Source organism: Apium graveolens, chromosome 11 (genome assembly GCF_009905375.1).
Source record: "Apium graveolens cultivar Ventura chromosome 11, ASM990537v1, whole genome shotgun sequence".
Classification (NCBI taxonomy): domain Eukaryota; kingdom Viridiplantae; phylum Streptophyta; class Magnoliopsida; order Apiales; family Apiaceae; genus Apium; species Apium graveolens.
Window position 1 is genome coordinate 143,411,899 of NC_133657.1, and position 18,283 is coordinate 143,430,181.

Sequence of the window (18,283 nt, forward strand, 5' to 3'; positions counted from 1 at the left end):
AATAGGTCCGATAAGTATTTTAACGTTATTTTAAAGTATAATTTCTTAAATTATTATTATTATTTTTTTCTAAATAAAAAACTAAAATTCCCAAGTTAATACAAAGAAAAAAAATAAAATATAAAAATACATTTTATATTCATCCTAAAATGCGTGTCGAACATTAAAAAAATTATATATAATTAAATGAGACGGAAGGAGTAAAACAATAATTTAAAATGATGTCACACATGTGATGTATCAAATTGAATTATTTTAATTTATGAAATTAATGTGAATAATGAAAGTTTATCATATTAATTATATGATAACCAACTAAATAAACTGTGATATTTTGGAATCTATACTAAATTATAATAACCGAACATGGGTATAATTTGTAGTTTGGTTAACCATGTTTTTGTTTTTGGTTATCCCTTTCGATCACCCCTGTTTTTGGTTATGTTTTTCGATCACGACCGTCAGATTTTTTAACCAAATGATCATAACCATTAAATACGAATACTAAAAAAAATATATCAGCCAAGATTACAGGTTCGAATCCCGCCAATAACAAACATTTTTATTATTATTTATAAAATTACAAGTAAATTTCTAGGTTCGAATACTACCAACAACAAACATTTATATTAATATTTATAAATAAATACACTAACCAAGTTCACATATTCGAACTCCGCCAACATCAGACATTTAATTATTATTTATAAATAAGGTTAATGGTTCAAATCTCATCAACAATATACCATTTTATAATATACTGTTTGATTTAACTTAAAGTTATACACAATTAAATTATAATTATATTATTATCAATTAACATATTTATTTATTTATATTAGAATTTCAATAAAATCATATAAAATATAAATATTAACGGAACCTGTGTGATGCACGGGTTTTAAACTAGTAATTTTAAGATCTAATTTTAGGATAACAAGTATTTTTCTTAACATTTAGAAGTGGAAGTTACATAATAAAAGTCATGATTTTATTTAAAAGTAAAATCACGTTCTCCAAAAGTAAATATGGACGTGGTCTGCCAAATTAATAGCGAGATAAACTTTTCATCAACCACGAGATCTAAGTTTTTAACAAGAACCGGATCGGCGACATCACGGTTTAGTAGAGAAAAAGGCAATGAAATGGGGTCGGTGTGGACACGTGGCTCTTGGGAACTGCACCCCCCCAGATTTACTTCCCCGTGAACTTAGCCGCCTCAAGCTCACCTCACTCTTTGTTTCGATAAACACTATACATACACAATTAATTATGCACATGTTGCTTTCTTGTCTATTTCGGTCCTTTTTTTTCTCAAAGTTTAATTATATTAAAAGCAACATTATAATGTTAAATTACAATAAAAGTGACATTACAAATTAATTACAATTAATTTGTCACCTCGTTTTCCTTCCTGGATATGATTTTTGAGAAATATAATAAAAAAAACATTCAATGAAAGAAGACGACCATATACAAACCAGAGTAATTAGACACAACACATATGATATTTGAGATAAATTTTGATTATTAATTTGAGATAAAAATTATCTACTCCCTCTGTTTTTTTTATATGACATTTGACTTTTGTGCACACACTTCTAAGTGTTTTGACCACATAGTTAAAATAATAATTTTTAAAATTTTTCTTTTGTGAATAAAAATATATAACTCAAACTTTAATTCAGAAAAAAAAATTAAAATTTTTTATTTTAACTATGTGGTCAATGGACTTAGAAATGTGTGCACAAAAGTTAAACGACATATAAAAAAAACAGAGGGAGTATTAGTTAATTAAATAGATCTAAACGATCACATATCATCGTGTATCATATTATTTGAGAACAAATTTTGATATTTATTTTGGTGTCGTGATAATCGAGAATCTATAAATTTTAGAATTATACCATTTATGAAAGCTATTTACAAATATTAGACATGATTAACAAAATTCACCGTATGTATAAAAGAAAAGCCTTTAAGCATGAAAACCACTTTGCAATTTACATGCATAACTAAATTAGTAATTCCAAATAGTCTTAAAAAAATATTAATTTTAAATATAATACATGTCATTTTACACCAATTTCACTTTTGTATAATGATACTAATTGATTATTGCAAATTGCAATTGTTATGTATTTATTAAAAAAATTCACAAATAGTTAATAAATGATAGGATGAAAATATATCAACATTTTAAGTTTTATGACACACATACGAACTTAAAAAAAGAAGACTAATAACATTGCTTATAAACGTACATATACGATATGATGAGTTGAAAAAAGAAATATACGCGTGAAGATATTTTTGTATATATATGGCCTCAAATCAAGCAACTCTTCTTGATAACCGAGTGTGAGAAATCTCATTTTCTCACCATTCCCGAGGCTCGCCGGAGTACTTTTCATAACCCCCGTCAACACTTCGGTAAGTTTTATTTCGGGATGTATATCAAAGTAGTCAAGCCGTATATTAATAGTTTCATTAATTTTCTTGATCCGTTTTAAATGCCTATCTCTGTGTATAGTCGGTGTAATCATCATTTTTATATGCACACACAAATGTTTACTATAGTTTTAATATTCATTTCTACAGTTTAGTTCTATATGATCTTTTTAATATAGTGAGCTGTTTTTGATTTGATTATTGTTATACTCTTGCAGGCTTAAGTTGAGTTTAAAGGCGGGTTCTCAAGTACTTTTTGTGACTTTGAATTTATAAATTTATCATTTCAAGAATTATATATTTTTCATATATACTTAGGATTGGTTGGTTTGAGTTTTATTATGGGAGGAATGAGAGTTGCAACCAGTTGTTTGAATTTGTCGGTTCCTCATTCGAGTTTGGAACCAAGGAGTTTGAGTGAAGGTCTTGGCTTTCTTCGATATGGTGATCGATTAGGTGTTTTTCGAGATTCGTCGAGGATTTATAGGACTAGGTCTTGTGAAATGGGGAATTTGAGAGGGCGGAGGAGTAGGCGTGGTTGTTGTGCGAGTATGGGAGAGTTTTCGGATGAGGAGTTTTCGGAGAATATTCAAGAATTGGCGTTGCGGTTTCAGATGGTGGATGGAGAGGGTAGTGTAAGTGGTGGTGACACTGAGTCGAGTTTTGGGCCGGAGGTTGAGAGTGAGGGGAATGGTAGTGGGAAGGGGAATAGGGATCGGAGTGCCTTTTATATGTCGAGGCTTGAGCCAGTTGAGCCACCGGATTGGCAGGATGTTATTAGTGGAAGTATAGAGCGGAAGGCGAATTCCGTTGAGCTTCCGTTTTCATTAAGGATGATTAAGAAGAAAAAGAAGCAGTTGAAGCAAGGGTTTGTGGAAGTTGGAGAATCTGCGTGCACTTCTGTGAAGAAGGCGTTTTCGTCAATGGTGTTTATAATTCGTGAATTGCAGAGCTATAGTTTGCAAATGAGAGAAGTTTTGTTTTATGAAGATTTACAGGCGATTTTGGTGAGAGTACAGAAGGAAATGAATGCTTCGTTCGTGTGGTTATTTCAGCAAGTGTTTTCCCAAACACCTACTTTAATGTTGTATGTAATGATATTGTTAGCAAATTATAGTGTTCACTCCATGGCGAGTAATAGTGCTCTAGCTGCAGCACAGCCATTATCTTATACAACGGAGTCAGTTTCAGATATATCAAGTCGGAATGATGTAGACCAAAAGTTTGATACTTCATCAATAAAGACATTTTCAGTGTCTTCTTCGAGTGGTAAGATGACTTCTATTGGTGGAAACAATGGTGGTGATGGGAAGTTTCCATCTATTGCTAGTGGAACCAATGGGGATGAACGTTTTGACGCGTCAGTTTCATCAGATTATCATCGAACAGATGTTCCTGATGGGCCATCGACTACTGGAAGATCTGGAGAACAAGAGTCCGGGTTAAGACAAGTGAGTGGAGAAGAAGAGTTGAGTTTGTGGAATTCTGTGGTCGAAGAAGCTTCAAGTATGCAAGCAGTATTGAGAGATGAATCTCTTGATCATGAAACTATGCAGAGATTTGTATCACCGGTGACTGCAAAGATTGAATCGGATGATTATGCGGATTACCTCCGAACAGAGCTTTTGTATCAAACAGAGTTGCTGCAAGAGCCCAGTAACACTCTTTTGCTTGCTAATTACGCACAATTCCTGTACTTGGTAGCACAGGACTATGATAGGTAAGAAGTTAAATATTTGGTTATCTGTTCACTGTAAATAATCTAGCAGTTTTACCAACTAACTTAAATATTTATTGTTGCAATTTTAGATTTGCATTTAATTATAATATAGGAAGCACATACATAGAGGTATAAAGAATACACCTTCTCTATTTCTAGGAATAATTGATTTTCTGATCCAATTGTCTAGGAATAATAGATTTACTCTTTGCGTAAATACTGTTCTTAATTTAGTTACCGGGTGAAAATAAAATTAAGTGCGGGGTCAAGATTTTTGGTAGGATTATTCTTGATCATGAAAGGGATTGAGATATTTTTTTAGTTGAAATGTGGTTTTGTGTAATTTAGGCTAGGATAAATGATCTTGATAGGAAATGTGTGGTGTTGTTAAGTTCCCTTTATGGTATTAGTCAATTTGCAGTTTGTCTCATGTGTTTGTTAATGTTTTGTTATAGAGCGGAGGATTATTTCAAGAGGGCAGCTAATGTGGAGCCTAAAGATGCTGAGGCTGTGAGCAAATACGCAAGCTTCTTGTGGCAAGCAAGGAAGGACTTGTGGGCTGCTGAAGAGACTTACTTGGAAGCCATTTCTATTGATCCCAGCAACTCCTACTACGCTGCAAACTATGCTCATTTCCTATGGAGCACTGGCGGCGAAGATACTTGTTTTCCTCTATCCTCCTCCGATGACAGCTCGGTATAACGCACAGAATCTAAGAAGCAAAGTAAATTTACCATATACAGAACCCCCGGAATTCTCTTGTTCATCATCTATAGTAATAAGTGAATCATGTACCTTTGTATTAATAACACATGTAAAGAGAAAACTTCGGACCTTTTTGCAGTTATAGATACGTTTTTTCCCTTGATCCATATCTATAGGAAATGAATTTGGTTTATACTTTATATATAGCTTTTTGGGTATACAACTTTATGTCAGTTATTTGGGGGAGAAATGCATACTAAGATCATCTCTAACCGATCACACTATTTTTCTATAATTTTTACATCAAGATAGTGTAAAAACCACATTATTTTCGAATTTTACTCTAATTCATCAACGCTAAATTTTACATCATTATTGTATTATATAGATTATTTTATTACTAAAGTACAAAATTAAAGTTGAAAGTAATAAAGTGATGGGACACAAATGCAACAAATTTGTTTTTTTTAAAGAGTACATAATTAATATGGGAATATACAAAACTCTAAAAATTTAGTTTGACATCAAATTTGGTGTAAATTTTGGTGTGACACCAAAAAAGCACAACTTTTAAAGTTGGGTTGTAGAAGAATTTTACATTATAATAATATAAAAATATATTTTTATAGTTGGGTTGGAGATGGTGCAGCAAATTCCTATAGTGTAAAAGGTTTTGTGTGAAGAGTAACAGTCTCCTCGTAGTTTAAGTTTTTTTTTTCTCAAGCAAAACTCATGCACGCTCAGGATTCGAACAAAGCTGGATTCTCACTTATTTGTTGGATTCTCACTTTTTAACCTAGTATCGGACCAATGAGATTAAGATTTTGATTTCTGTTAACAATTCCATCAAACAAAACGCTCTTGCATTTCTCTTTGCTTAAGACAGTGGGTTTAGCTGCGGATTATAATATTTTTCCCACCTCTTTGCTTAATATGGGAGCAGTCCAGCAGGGTATTCAACCTAGGTTCTCCAGCTTTGGTTCCGCCCATGTTTCTAAGCGACACAATCACATGCCTAAATTGTAATTAAGCTCTTGTCTATACACCAAAGTAACAACTTTTGTTAAATGATTACAATTGATCATGCATCAGGATTGGAAATGGAGTATGGAACTCAACCCCCATCCCATGCTTCTATAAAAGCAGTACTGTAAAGTTATCTTAAAAACGTCAGATTTTTGGATGTTTGCCTGGAGTGTTTTCTGATCCTCTGAGCTTTGTTTTGACATTGAGTGATTTTATTACTCTGTACATTGATGAAATGCATACACCAACCGCTATAAAACCAAAACTCAATGTTAAATAACGCAATCATATCTAGAATATTTTTAGATCTGGTCAAGAATATAAAAATGTCCACCATGTGCTCATTCCTGAAAGGAAATAAGTGAAAATAAATGTAACTCGTTAATACAAGATCATTTTCGAGATGTGCATAGGTCCGATTAGTCCCCCCTTTGTTTGTAATTTGCATTGTGTAATTCAATTTGTGAGGGGTATATAACAAATAATTTAATTTTTCTCGTAGTTTATAGATCCTCAATAAGCCGGCCGACGTTTGCCGTTTGTTAAGAAATGCAGAAGGACGGAGTATAATCTCACATGACGGAGCTAGAAAGTTAAGTTTGTAGGAGCGATATTTTTATATTCTCTTATGCCTCTTATTTGGAAACAAACATTTCATTTGAAATTATATTTTTTTATATTTTCTTATGCCTTATTTGAAAACAAACATTTTATTTGAATTGATGAATTTCAAATGACATGATTTGAGTTGTCATTTCAAATTCTCATATTTGCACTAAAATTTGAAAGTCTTGAATTTCAAATGAAATCCAAATCCAAATTTTTTAACTCATCCAAATATGTTATTTGATCAAATTTAGAATTTCAAATGAAATACAATTTACCAAATGGGCACTTAGGACTTTAATTACATTAATATTAATATAAAAGAAAAATATTTATTAATAAAATAATTAATTTATACAAATACTTGATTTCAAACATTAAAATACAAACGTCATAAATCCTTATTACAATATTAACAAAATTATATATATATATATATGAAGTAAGATAACATATATAATTCTTTTCTATAATATTTTACTATTAATTTTTGAGTATTTGTCAAAAATACTAATTTTTCTAAGTTATTTTTTGCGATTTTACTATATATTCAAAATATTTGCAAAAATACGGTGCAACATAAATTAAATCAAAATCAAGAACATATGTAACTAGTTGATTCGAATTTTTTTGATTGCATATGAGGTTCCATGAGATTGCATGAAATTGTAAAAACTCGTTCAACGTTGCATTTAACTAAATCGAGTTGCTGGAAAATCCCAAAAAATAAAAATATATTATTTTTGTAAATAAAAAAGTTTTTTTTTGAAAAAATAACAGTATATTTGCAAAATTATTTTTAACCTTGGGTATTTTTCAAAAAAAATCCCTTAAAGATGGTAAGATAGATGTCGATGTACATTGATGATTAAATTCGGATGATTAAAGTGGAGGGTGGCCTCAAGAGTACTTGTGTGATAAAAAGATCCCTTTAAGATTAAAAAGGAAAGATTTGATCAAGTAGCAATTAGATCATTTTTGTTGTATAGGCTTGAGTGTTGGGCGGTGAAGAATGCTCAAGAGCTATGACTAGAGTTAGCAGAAATGAGGACGTTGTGTTGGATTTATGATCGCACCATGTTAAATAGATTGCCGACTGGCTTTTTTAGAAGGAAATTACGAGTTGCATCTATTATAAATAAAGTAAGGAAAGGTAGACTGCGAAGGTTTAGACAAGTCCGAGGAGACGTATATCGGCTCTAGTGCGGAGAGTGGAAGATTTAGTATTACCGAGTGCAAGAAGGAAAGAAAGACTGAGAAAAACTTGGGGTAACTTACTTTCACTAGACATGCGTGATTTAAACCTTCAGGGAGAAATGGTATCATATTGAAGGTTTTTGAGACGTCCAATTAGAGTGCTTGATTGACTAATGGGATCGATAGATCTTAGATTTTAAAGTGTTAGTAGCATATACTATCAGTTTATTCCTTTATTTTTATTTTGTTATTGTGCTTCATTCTATAATTAACTTATTATGGGATCCATACATTATTGTCACTAATCCGTTTCTAGTAGCTAGAATTTCTTGTCTTTGAATTTTTTGAACATGAATTTATTAAAATTTTTAAATAGAATCTCTATGAGTGTCCTTAAGTAAAGTTGAGTTCGAGATATCAAAAAGTGCTTTATGTGGAATAAAAATGATTTACAATTGTCACTATTCGGTATTGTATATTACATCTTATTTATACTTATATTCTACTTTTTTACATGTTCACACATAAGGCGGGATTCTTTCGGAAAACAACCTTTTCATTTTTTTGAATGAGAAGAAAGATGCATTGTTAGGAATATGTGTATTAGTTTGATGATAAGTTAAGCAAAACACTTAAGTAGAAATCTAGTGTTTGTAGCCTCAACGGATAAGACCATTCTGGCTATCCGTTGATGGAGTAGCTTTACTTAGAAATAAGTTTAGTATTGTAGCACATTTCAGTTTCTGTATTTAAGTTATAATTCTTAGAAGTTGTGGGAAATTATAATTCATGTTGACTACTAGTGGATATGCAAATAGGAGGGCTAATTGTAAATATTTCATGCCTTGTAATTTTGTATAAATGAAGTAGTATCAACTGATAGATTAAAGGCCTTCAACGGATGAGAAACAAAGCTTCAACGGATGTCTCTAAAGCTTCAACGGATAACATCCATCAACGGATGAATGCATCAACGGGTAAAGCTTCAACTGATAAAGTATCAACGGATAAAGCCATCAACGAATGAAAGCTTCAACGGATGCTCAGTTCAATAGCAGTTGACAGTGACAATTCATAAGCTGACAGAGGCACATGGGTTGACAGAGACAATTGGAATGTGGTAGCCTCTTGGAGGAATCAAGAAAATGCAGTATTTCCATTCTGGTGCAAACAAGGAAGTATTCAAAGATTCACAGATTATCCTAGATTGCATTGGATAGAGAAATGAAGAAGAAACATATGAAGAACTATTTTAAAAATTGTATTTTATTTTTGTCTTCACTTGTAAACTTGGTGATATATAAACCAAGTTGCAGCTAGTAATTAGATGATGAATTTTCCAGAGCTGTTTAGAAAAATATAGAGAGAAAATCATCTAGTTTGTACTAGGATACAGCTGTGATCAATTCTTTGAATCACAGATTTTCTGAAATACACATCTCTGGTGGAACAACAAATCCACCAGAAAAGTTTTTGAAGCCTTTGTGTTCTTTACATTTGTGTCTTGAATATATATCTGTCTGCACCTGCTCAAAGCAATTCTCACACAATTGTTCATCAAAACACTTAGCCTTTGAAACTGCTCAAAACTTGAAAAAGTTTTGAGATTTACATTCAACCCCCCATTCTGTAAATCTCATTGTTAGTTCTTTGGGAATAAAAATTGGTATCAGAGCAAGTTCTTAACATACAAAGAGTTTAAAGATCTATTCTACTAACATCATGAGTAAGAAGGATATTGGAGTAAAGATTCCAATCCTGGAAAGAGATAATTATCATCACTGAAAAGTGAAGATGCATCTACATCTTCTCTCTCAAGATGAAAGCTACATCAACTGCATTGAAAATGGTCCTGTTAGATATATTTGATAATGTCATGTCTAATATGATTTATGTTTAGTTTTCAGATCTTACTTAAACAGGGCAAATCAGTACTTAACTGAAATCAGCACTTATACTGAAGTCAATACTTAAGTTATCAGTATTTAAGATTCAGGAGATATTTATCAGGAGATAATATCAGGACTTAAAGGAAACTTTCAGATAAGGAAGGTGGCTGATTGAAAGGAAAGAAGATCAAGACAAACGTAAAGAAGAGATATGCATGAAGAAGGAATTCTATGAAGAATGAAATACTTGGAAGAAAAGATAACTGATTGATATATTTTAGGAAACAGAATTATATTCCATATCAATTAGCGATTATCTTGTAACTGTGTAGTATATAAACACAGACATAGGGTTTACACTAAAAGTGTTATCATAATCGAGAATATTATTTATTGTAACCCTAACAGCTCTCGTGATATTTGTTCATCACTGAGAGAGGACAGTTCCATATTGTAACAGAGTTTATTGCATTGAATAAAGTCTGTTTTCTGTTACTTGTATTATTTGAATTCGATTTGATTGTGCTATACACTATATTCAACCCCCTTCTACAGTGTGTGTGACCTAACAAGTGGTGTTAGGTCACACTCACTGTAGAGGGGGTGAATACAGTGTATAATACAATCAAATCGAACTTTAATATCGTAAGTAACAGAAAACAAACTTTATTGAAACAATAAACTCTGTTACAGTATGGAACTGTTACCTCTCAGTGATGAACAAATATCACGAGAGCTGCTAGGGTTACAATGAATAATCTTCTCGAATAATGATAACACTTATAGTGTAAACCCTATGTCTGTGTTTATATACTACACAGTTACAAGATATTCGCTAATTGATATGGAATATAATTCTGCTTCCTAAAATATATCAATCAGATATCTTTTCTTCCAAGTATTCCATTCTTCACAGAACTCCTTCTTCATGCATATCTCTTCTTATGTTTATCTCGATCTTCTTTCCTTTAATCAGCTACTTCCCTTATCTAATCGTCCTTCAGCACTTAAGTTCTGATATCCAACTTCTGATGATTATCTCCTGATAATATAAGTATTGATATCCTTATGTCCTGACTTCCAGTATAAGTACTGATTCCCAGTTAAGTACTGATTTATCCTGTTAAGTAAGATCTGAAAACTAAACATAAAATATATTAGCCATGACATTATCAAATATATCTAACAATCTCCCCCAACTTGTAAATTAGCATAATATACAAGTTTAACAGATATTTGATGATGTCAAAAACATTAAGTACAAATGCATGAGAATTAGACTAGATAACTACAACTTACAGTCCTTAAAGCTTTACCAATATTTAACTTCTGATAACAACTTCAGTCTGTACAAATACCAGAATTTAAGTAGTTGTAGATCTTTGACTTGGCTTCATTTTATGATCTCTCTGATGTCAGGAGTTGTTCTGAGATAGTTCTTCAACAAACATCTCTCAGCATATTTAAGTTCATCAATCATTCTCCTTTTGGCATCTTTAAGCTCTGCAGTATCTTCACCAATTTGAAAGATTGCAGCCCTGAGATCATTAATCTTTGCTTTTCTTATATCCTGATCCAGTCTGATCAAATAAGCTTTATCAGACTCAAGATTGAATTCCACAGCCCTGTACCCTAGAAAGGTAGTTATAATTTGAGCAGAATTGGGCTTCATTTCAACTATATCACCCTTGTGATCTCTGTACTTTGGAACATATATGCTGTCAGACTTAACAGAATAAAGCCTTTTCTGTCTCTGAATCTGATCCTTCAAATAGTTTGCAGCAGTTCCTGTCAATCTGTCATCCACTTGAAGTAAGAATAGTACATGCTCCAGTTCTTCAAAATACTTCAATGGAATGGAATTTTGCCTTATATGATAAACCCTACCATCTGTCATGAAGTACAACAAGATATATTCTTTCAAGTAGGTATGGTAAACCATTTGTACAGATTCCAGTTGATTCAATCTCTCAGGAGTTGCTCCAATACCTGGTTCACTCAAGGAAGTTGGATCATTGGTAGTGTTCTGTATTCTTCTTTCATCAGCACTTCCCAATCCAGTTTTATCTCTTGCTTCCTTTCCAGTAACTACTCTAGCTTCAAAACCACTTGCAGCAGTCTTTAAAGGTTGAGTCTGTTTTGCTTTAGTGAATCCTGGTAGGAGTGTCTTTGGTCTATCTTCTGATATCAAGTTAACTTGAGCTATGTCAGAGGTTACTTGCTTCTTCAAAATATCAGAACTCACAGTTTCTTGACTCTGAACAACTTGAGCCATGTCAGAGGTTGTTTTAAGAACTTTTCTTGAAGTCAGAGCAAGATCATCCTTTTCATCAGTAATTTCTTCATCCTCAGGAGGCACATAAACCTTGATAGGTTCACCAACCTTTTCTTTACCCTTGGATCTTGGATCTATCTGCGGTTGTGATTTAGCCAATGTTGCTTCATTATTTGTCCTTTCTTTGATCACAATGCCTTTGAGTTTTGGAAGTGGCTTTTTACCAGAAGCTTCAAATTTAGATGTGACTTTCTCTGATTTAAGCCTGGCTTCTTCTTCCATTAAACTCTCCAAGTCCATTCCTGGATTTTCCTGAAGAAATAACTGTCTTGACATTTCCTCATCAAGATCTAAAAGTTCATCATAACTTATCCTTTTACCAGTAGCAGAACTTATTCTTTTCCCATTATCAGAACTTGTCCCATGACTTGTGATTTCAGCTTTTCTTGATGTGAATCCTCTACCTTGACTATGACCTCTACCCATTCCAGAGCTTCCTTGATCATCTTTTCCATCATCCTTCCCTTTCAGTGTCTTGTCAGTCTTGCATTTGGACTTAATTACTTTCTCCCCCTTTTTGGCATCAGCAGGTAATAGGAGAGAGACAAGCAATTCCACTGAGGATTGAATTTCAGTAAGTTGAGATTGCTGAGAAGCTTGATTTGTCAAAATATCATTAATCTGAGCTTGTTGTTTTTCTTGAGTCTTCTCAATATCAGCAATCCTGTCAAAGGTAGGTTGGAAGAACCTTTTCTTGTCAAGTTTCCAAACTTCTCCTTGCTTAATAAATTCTTCCTGAATCTTGTGTAGCTCTGCATGAGTAGTTGAATGAAGACCTTGTAGATGTCTAGTACTCAATACAGTGACTCGAAGCTGGGTTTTGAAATCATCAGAATTTAACATTTCATCAGCTTTAGTCAAGTGCTCAGCAAGATGAATCTCATTTGGAACACAGGAAACTGAGTTCCATTCCTTAGTCCACTCCCGTCCTGCAGGAGTTTCACTCCAAGGCACTGGTGCTTCTCTGGTAACAAACTTCTTAACCAGTTCAGACTTAAGAATAGGTTGTTGAGGAGCATGTCCTGAAGGACCTGCTTCTTCAGCATCTGCATTTGGAGCAGCATCACCAGTAACTCCAGCATTTGCAGCATCAGAACTTACAAAATCAGTATCCTCTGATAAAATAACAGTGTGAGTAGCAATGGAGGCTTCAGCATCCTCTAAATGCTGATCTGGTGCGAAGTTCTGATCAACCGCCATATCCTGATGCTCACCTAAATTCTGATCATCAGCATCTAGATGCAGAGAAGAAGTGACTTTAGCAAATTCCTTTTCGTGTGAGATCAGAGATTCCTGATCCCCTTCCTTAGCTGCTTCCTCTTCATCATCTGAAACTGGCCTATTTGCCCTCTGTTTCTTGTATCTCTTTGAAGATTTGGATTCCTTGGGAGTTTCAGAAACTGTCATTCTTCTAAGCCTCTTGAGAAGCCTAGATCCCCCAATTCCAGAATCCTTCTGAGAAGTCACTTTCTCAGCTTCTTTTACAACAGGTTCTGAAGAAGGAACCTGGTCCTCAGTATCAGATTCATCTCTCAAGGCAATCCTTCTTCTCTTTTGAGGTGTTTGAGGATCAGTCTTTGTCCTCTTAGGTTTGGAAGATGAAGACTTCATAGTAGATACTGAGGGATGAGGTTCTGATGGTTGAACATCAGGATAAAGTGCAGTGTACTTAACAGGGTCATAGGTGATTAATGCTTGTTTGACAGATAAAGGTATTAAGAGGGGTCTTAACACAGCCTTCTTATTATCAGTAGATAATAAATCAGTGAAAGCTCTTTTAGCTAGTCTAAAGGATGGAATTAAATCACCAAAACTTTGGGGCTGATTACAACAGAACCTATGAATAAGCTGACAAAATCTGGCAAAATATACAGTATTTCGATCTTCTGTCATCCTATCCCCAATAAAACCTAAGACAACACTTGCATAATCAAAATCAGTTTGATTTATAAGAGCATACCCGATTTGTTGGCTGAATATGGGAATTGCATCGAAATTTGAGCATTTGTTAGCAAAAGCCTTGGTAATGCAGTCAAAGAAGAAACTCCATTCCCTCCTTATGAAAGATCTCTTCAACTTGCCAAGCTTTGCCAATGTTCCCTCATATCCTAGACTGGCCATCATGTTCTGAAGAACCGGTTCGTCAACAGTAGAATAACACAGTTCTCAGGTAGCTGCAGTGCTTGTCGAACCGTAGACAAAGTCACAACATACTCATTGTCCCCTGATGAAAAGATAATACTCGGGGACCCTTGAGCACCACCATCATCATATACTCCACTCCTCCAGAACTCCAGTACTTGAACTCCAGAGACTGACTCGGGCTCAGTTAGAGCGTACCCAATATCAGAACTAGTGAGAAAATCCTGAATGAAATGAAGTTCAGAGGGTGCCTCTGATGTGTGAAGTATAAAAGAGAAGTTATTAGGAACAAACTTTGCTCCATTGAAGATTATGTCCTTGGGTGCCATGTGAAAAGTTGAGATTGAAGAGGGCCTGGTAGGTGTTTGATAAAATGTCTGTATGAAAAAAAAACGTGAGAAGAAGAGAGAGAGAGAGTAAAAGCAAGTAGAGAGAAAAAGTATGAAAGGAAATAAAAGATTAAAAAATCCTCTCTCTGTCGTACTTATACTCTGAAAAAAATGTTACCGTTGGACACCTGTCAGACATGCAGTAATAACGGATAGTTACTGGGCACGAGAAAACAGTAATCATTACTTACCCACTTGCAGTTTTTCAAGGAAAAACCGTTCCACTTACCCAGATATTCCATTAATCAAGGTGAAACAGTTTTAATTCAAAATTGGAACCGTTCCCACTGATTTAATTATTTTTCACTGCATCATTAATATTCTGAAAATAAAATAAGTGAAAATGACCAAGATAAATCAGGTGAGTAAGTACTGAAAAAGGAAAATCAGAACTTAAATGAAAACAGAATTTATATGGTCATCAGAATATGAATCGTTATCAGGATTTATCAATGCATTACAAAATAACTTAGAGATAAAATCTTGAAACAAAAACAAATTTCATTAATATATCAAGTGAATACATTCATGAAATTGAAATTACATCAGAATTTATACAAGATTTCCCTAAGCTGTTAGACCTAACATCAACAGCCTTAGTCCTAGCTCAAGAAGCAGGGCAAGGCTGATGATGAAGAAAGCAGGAAGAAGAAAATAAATCATTTCTTCTTCCTACTCTCGACAAACAGAATGGCGAGTCGAATGTTTCGCTCTTGCTGGCGGAGAGCTTCCAGCCTTTCCTCCTCCAATCGCTCCAGATGGCGATGGTAGTCCATATAGAAGAACAGGAGGTGGGTGAGCACCTCCTGTGGGACAGAGTCCCATATCTCATCAAGAATGGCAGTAACGTGCCATTCCTGCTGCCAATCGGCACAACTTAGCTCCATATTGAAGTTTTGGTAGTTCAAAAACATGTTGTATCTGACCATGATGTTTTTCAAGGAAAAAGTATGAAGGTAAGTTGATGTTGAGAGAAAAGATTTGATGGAAAGACTGATGTGAAGTGGTTGCTAATATAGGCAAGAGAATGCCAGGAGACGCAAAGGAATTTAATGTTGACAGATAGAATTTATTCTACCTCGTCTCCCCAGACTTGGAAAAAGAAAAACATTCATTGGAAAGAGAAAACATGGTTTAATGCGCACAAGAAGCAAGTAAAAGTTGACTGTTCAAGTACGAATACCATTAACCCTAACCATAGTGACTATTAATCTTCCACTTCAACATAAATCTAGTTTGAACCGAGACTGTTATTAAATTTTATCCACAGATAAGTCAAGTAAAGAATTAGACTGGAATATCAGAACTTAGACTTATATCAGAACTTAACAGTCATCAGAACATAATTTTTTAACTCGAAAAAGGAATGCCTATCTTAGTAAGTCCTCATACAAATTCTAAGTTATATTTTTCAGAACTTAATCATCAGAACATGCAACCAGAACTTGTCCTCAGAATTTGTGCAAAGTGACACAATGACTGTTTATCTAAAACAACACAGACCACCACAGTAACTTTCATCATTCTTATGGAGTGATTAGTGTGTGCATTAAGCTAAATTTCAGACAAAGAATAAAGTCTGATTCACTTCAGTACATCTTAGAAATAAGGCATAATTAAAACTTTGCTAAAGAGCTGTCATTATTCTGTAACCTACTGTTGAATGAGTTCATGCTAGAGTCCACCTCAACTATTTTGTGCTCATTTTATGCATCTTTTTGAATTCCATTTTACAGTGGCTTCTCAGCGTAAGTGAGTCACGACTGCTTATCAGAATTTATGCTATTATCAGAGTATTTCTCCAGTAATCATAGAGTGTAAAAAGTCACCAAGAAAATATTTTGTTTTTCTAATGCATATTTACTTAATACCAGCAATGCACTTGGGTCGTCCCTTCCATATTTTTACTCTAGATCTCAAAGGAGTACCTGATTTTATTCTTTGATCCTTTTACTTTTTCTTTTTGATAGGAGAGGTTTATCAGCACTTAGTGCATTCAGCAGAATTACTAGTATCAGAACTTAACAGATGAGTAGCATTATTCTAATTTGTGACTTAGTAATAAGATAAACAAAGTAAACTCAACTTAGCTCTATTATTAGAATTTGCTTGTGTCAATAGATTTCCATAGAAATAATTACTTCTTACATGGGATCATTTGTTTATTGAAGACTACTAGGTCAGCATCTAGCACAGTTATCCTCATAGGATTGAATGGTTACTTAAACAGACATATCACTTATCAGAGTTTAGAAACATATATCAGACAACAATCAGTACTTAAACACATTTATCAATTACACAGAATACACAAAGAGATTAAATTCTGTAAATACTGATCATAAAGTCTGATAACACAGAACAAGACTAAGCAGATTTAGAGAAAGAACCTAAAATCATTCCAAGTTCATTTACCAATCTTGTAAAAGTGGCTTCACACAATAGTTTTGTGAAGATATCTGCTAGTTGTTGATCTGTTGGAACAAAGTGCAATTCCACTGTACCTTCATCCACATGTTCCCTTATGAAGTGGTACCTGATGCTGATGTGCTTTGTCATAGAGTGTTGAACTGGATTACCTGTCATAGCAATAGCACTTTGATTATCACAGTAAATAGGGATTTTGAAATATGTTAACCCATAATCCAGTAGCTGATTCTTCATCCAAAGAATCTGTGCACAACAGCTTCCTGCAGCAATATACTCTGCTTCTGCAGTTGATGTGGAAATTGACTTTTATTTCTTGCTGAACCAAGAAACCAATCTGTCTCCAAGAAATTGGCAGCTTCCACTTGTGCTTTTCCTGTCAATTTTGTAACCTGCAAAATCTGCATCTGAGTAACCTATTAGTTTAAAATCTGATTCTCTAGGATACCACAATCCCAGATCAGTTGTTCCTTTAAGATACTTAAAAATTCTTTTCACAGCTGTTAAGTGAGGTTCTCTTGGATCTGCTTGAAATCTTGCACAAAGACAGGTAGCATACATGATATCAGGTCTACTAGCAGTTAGATAGAGTAGAGAGCCAATCATACCTCTGTAATCAGTAATATCTACTGATTTACCAGTATCCTTATCCAGTTTTATTGCAGTGGCCATGGGAGTGGATGCACTTGAACAATCTTGCATTCGAAATTTCTTCAGCAAGTTTCTGGTGTACTTAGTTTGACAAATAAAAGTGCCTTCTTCATTCTGCTTGACTTGAAGGCCCAGAAAATAGCTAAGTTCCCCCATCATACTCATCTGATACCTTGACTGCATCCGTTTGGAAAACTTCTTGCAAAGTCTGTCATTTGTAGACCCAAAGATGATATCATCAACATAAATCTGGACCATAAGTAAGTCCTTTCCATGGTTGAGGTAGAACAGTGTTTTATCTATTGTTCCTCTGTTGAATCCACTTTCCAGAAGAAACTGAGCTAAAGTCTCATACCATGCTCTAGGAGCTTGCTTAAGTCCATAAAGTGCTTTATCAAGCCTGTAGACATAATCTGGATGTTTGGAGTCTACAAAGCCTGAAGGTTGTTCAATATATACTTCCTCCTCCAATTCTCCATTGAGAAAAGCACTTTTCACATCCATTTGAAAGACAGTAAACTTTTTGTGAGCAGCATAAGCCAAAAATATCCTTATGGCTTCTAACCTAGCAACTGGTGCAAATGTTTCATCATAATCAATTCCCTCCTGCTGAGAATATCCTATTGCAACCAGTCTTGCCTTATTCCTTGTAATTATGCCATCACTGTCAGTTTTGTTTCTGAATACCCACTTTGTACCAACAACAGATCTATTCTTTGGTCTTGGCACTAGGGTCCAGACTTTG

The 18,283-nt window shown here is 34.0% G+C and overlaps 1 protein-coding gene across 1 annotated transcript; it reads left to right on the plus strand.

The window, feature by feature from the left end:
• Positions 1–2,284: 2,284 nt before the first annotated feature.
• Positions 2,285–5,043, plus strand: LOC141697019 (uncharacterized). The gene is made up of 3 exons (XM_074501198.1): positions 2,285–2,433; positions 2,670–4,171; positions 4,627–5,043. The coding sequence occupies exons 2-3, from the start codon at positions 2,793–2,795 to the stop codon at positions 4,871–4,873; spliced, it is 1,626 nt and encodes a 541-aa protein (XP_074357299.1). The 5' UTR covers positions 2,285–2,433; positions 2,670–2,792; the 3' UTR covers positions 4,874–5,043.
• The last annotated feature ends 13,240 nt before the right edge of the window (positions 5,044–18,283 follow it).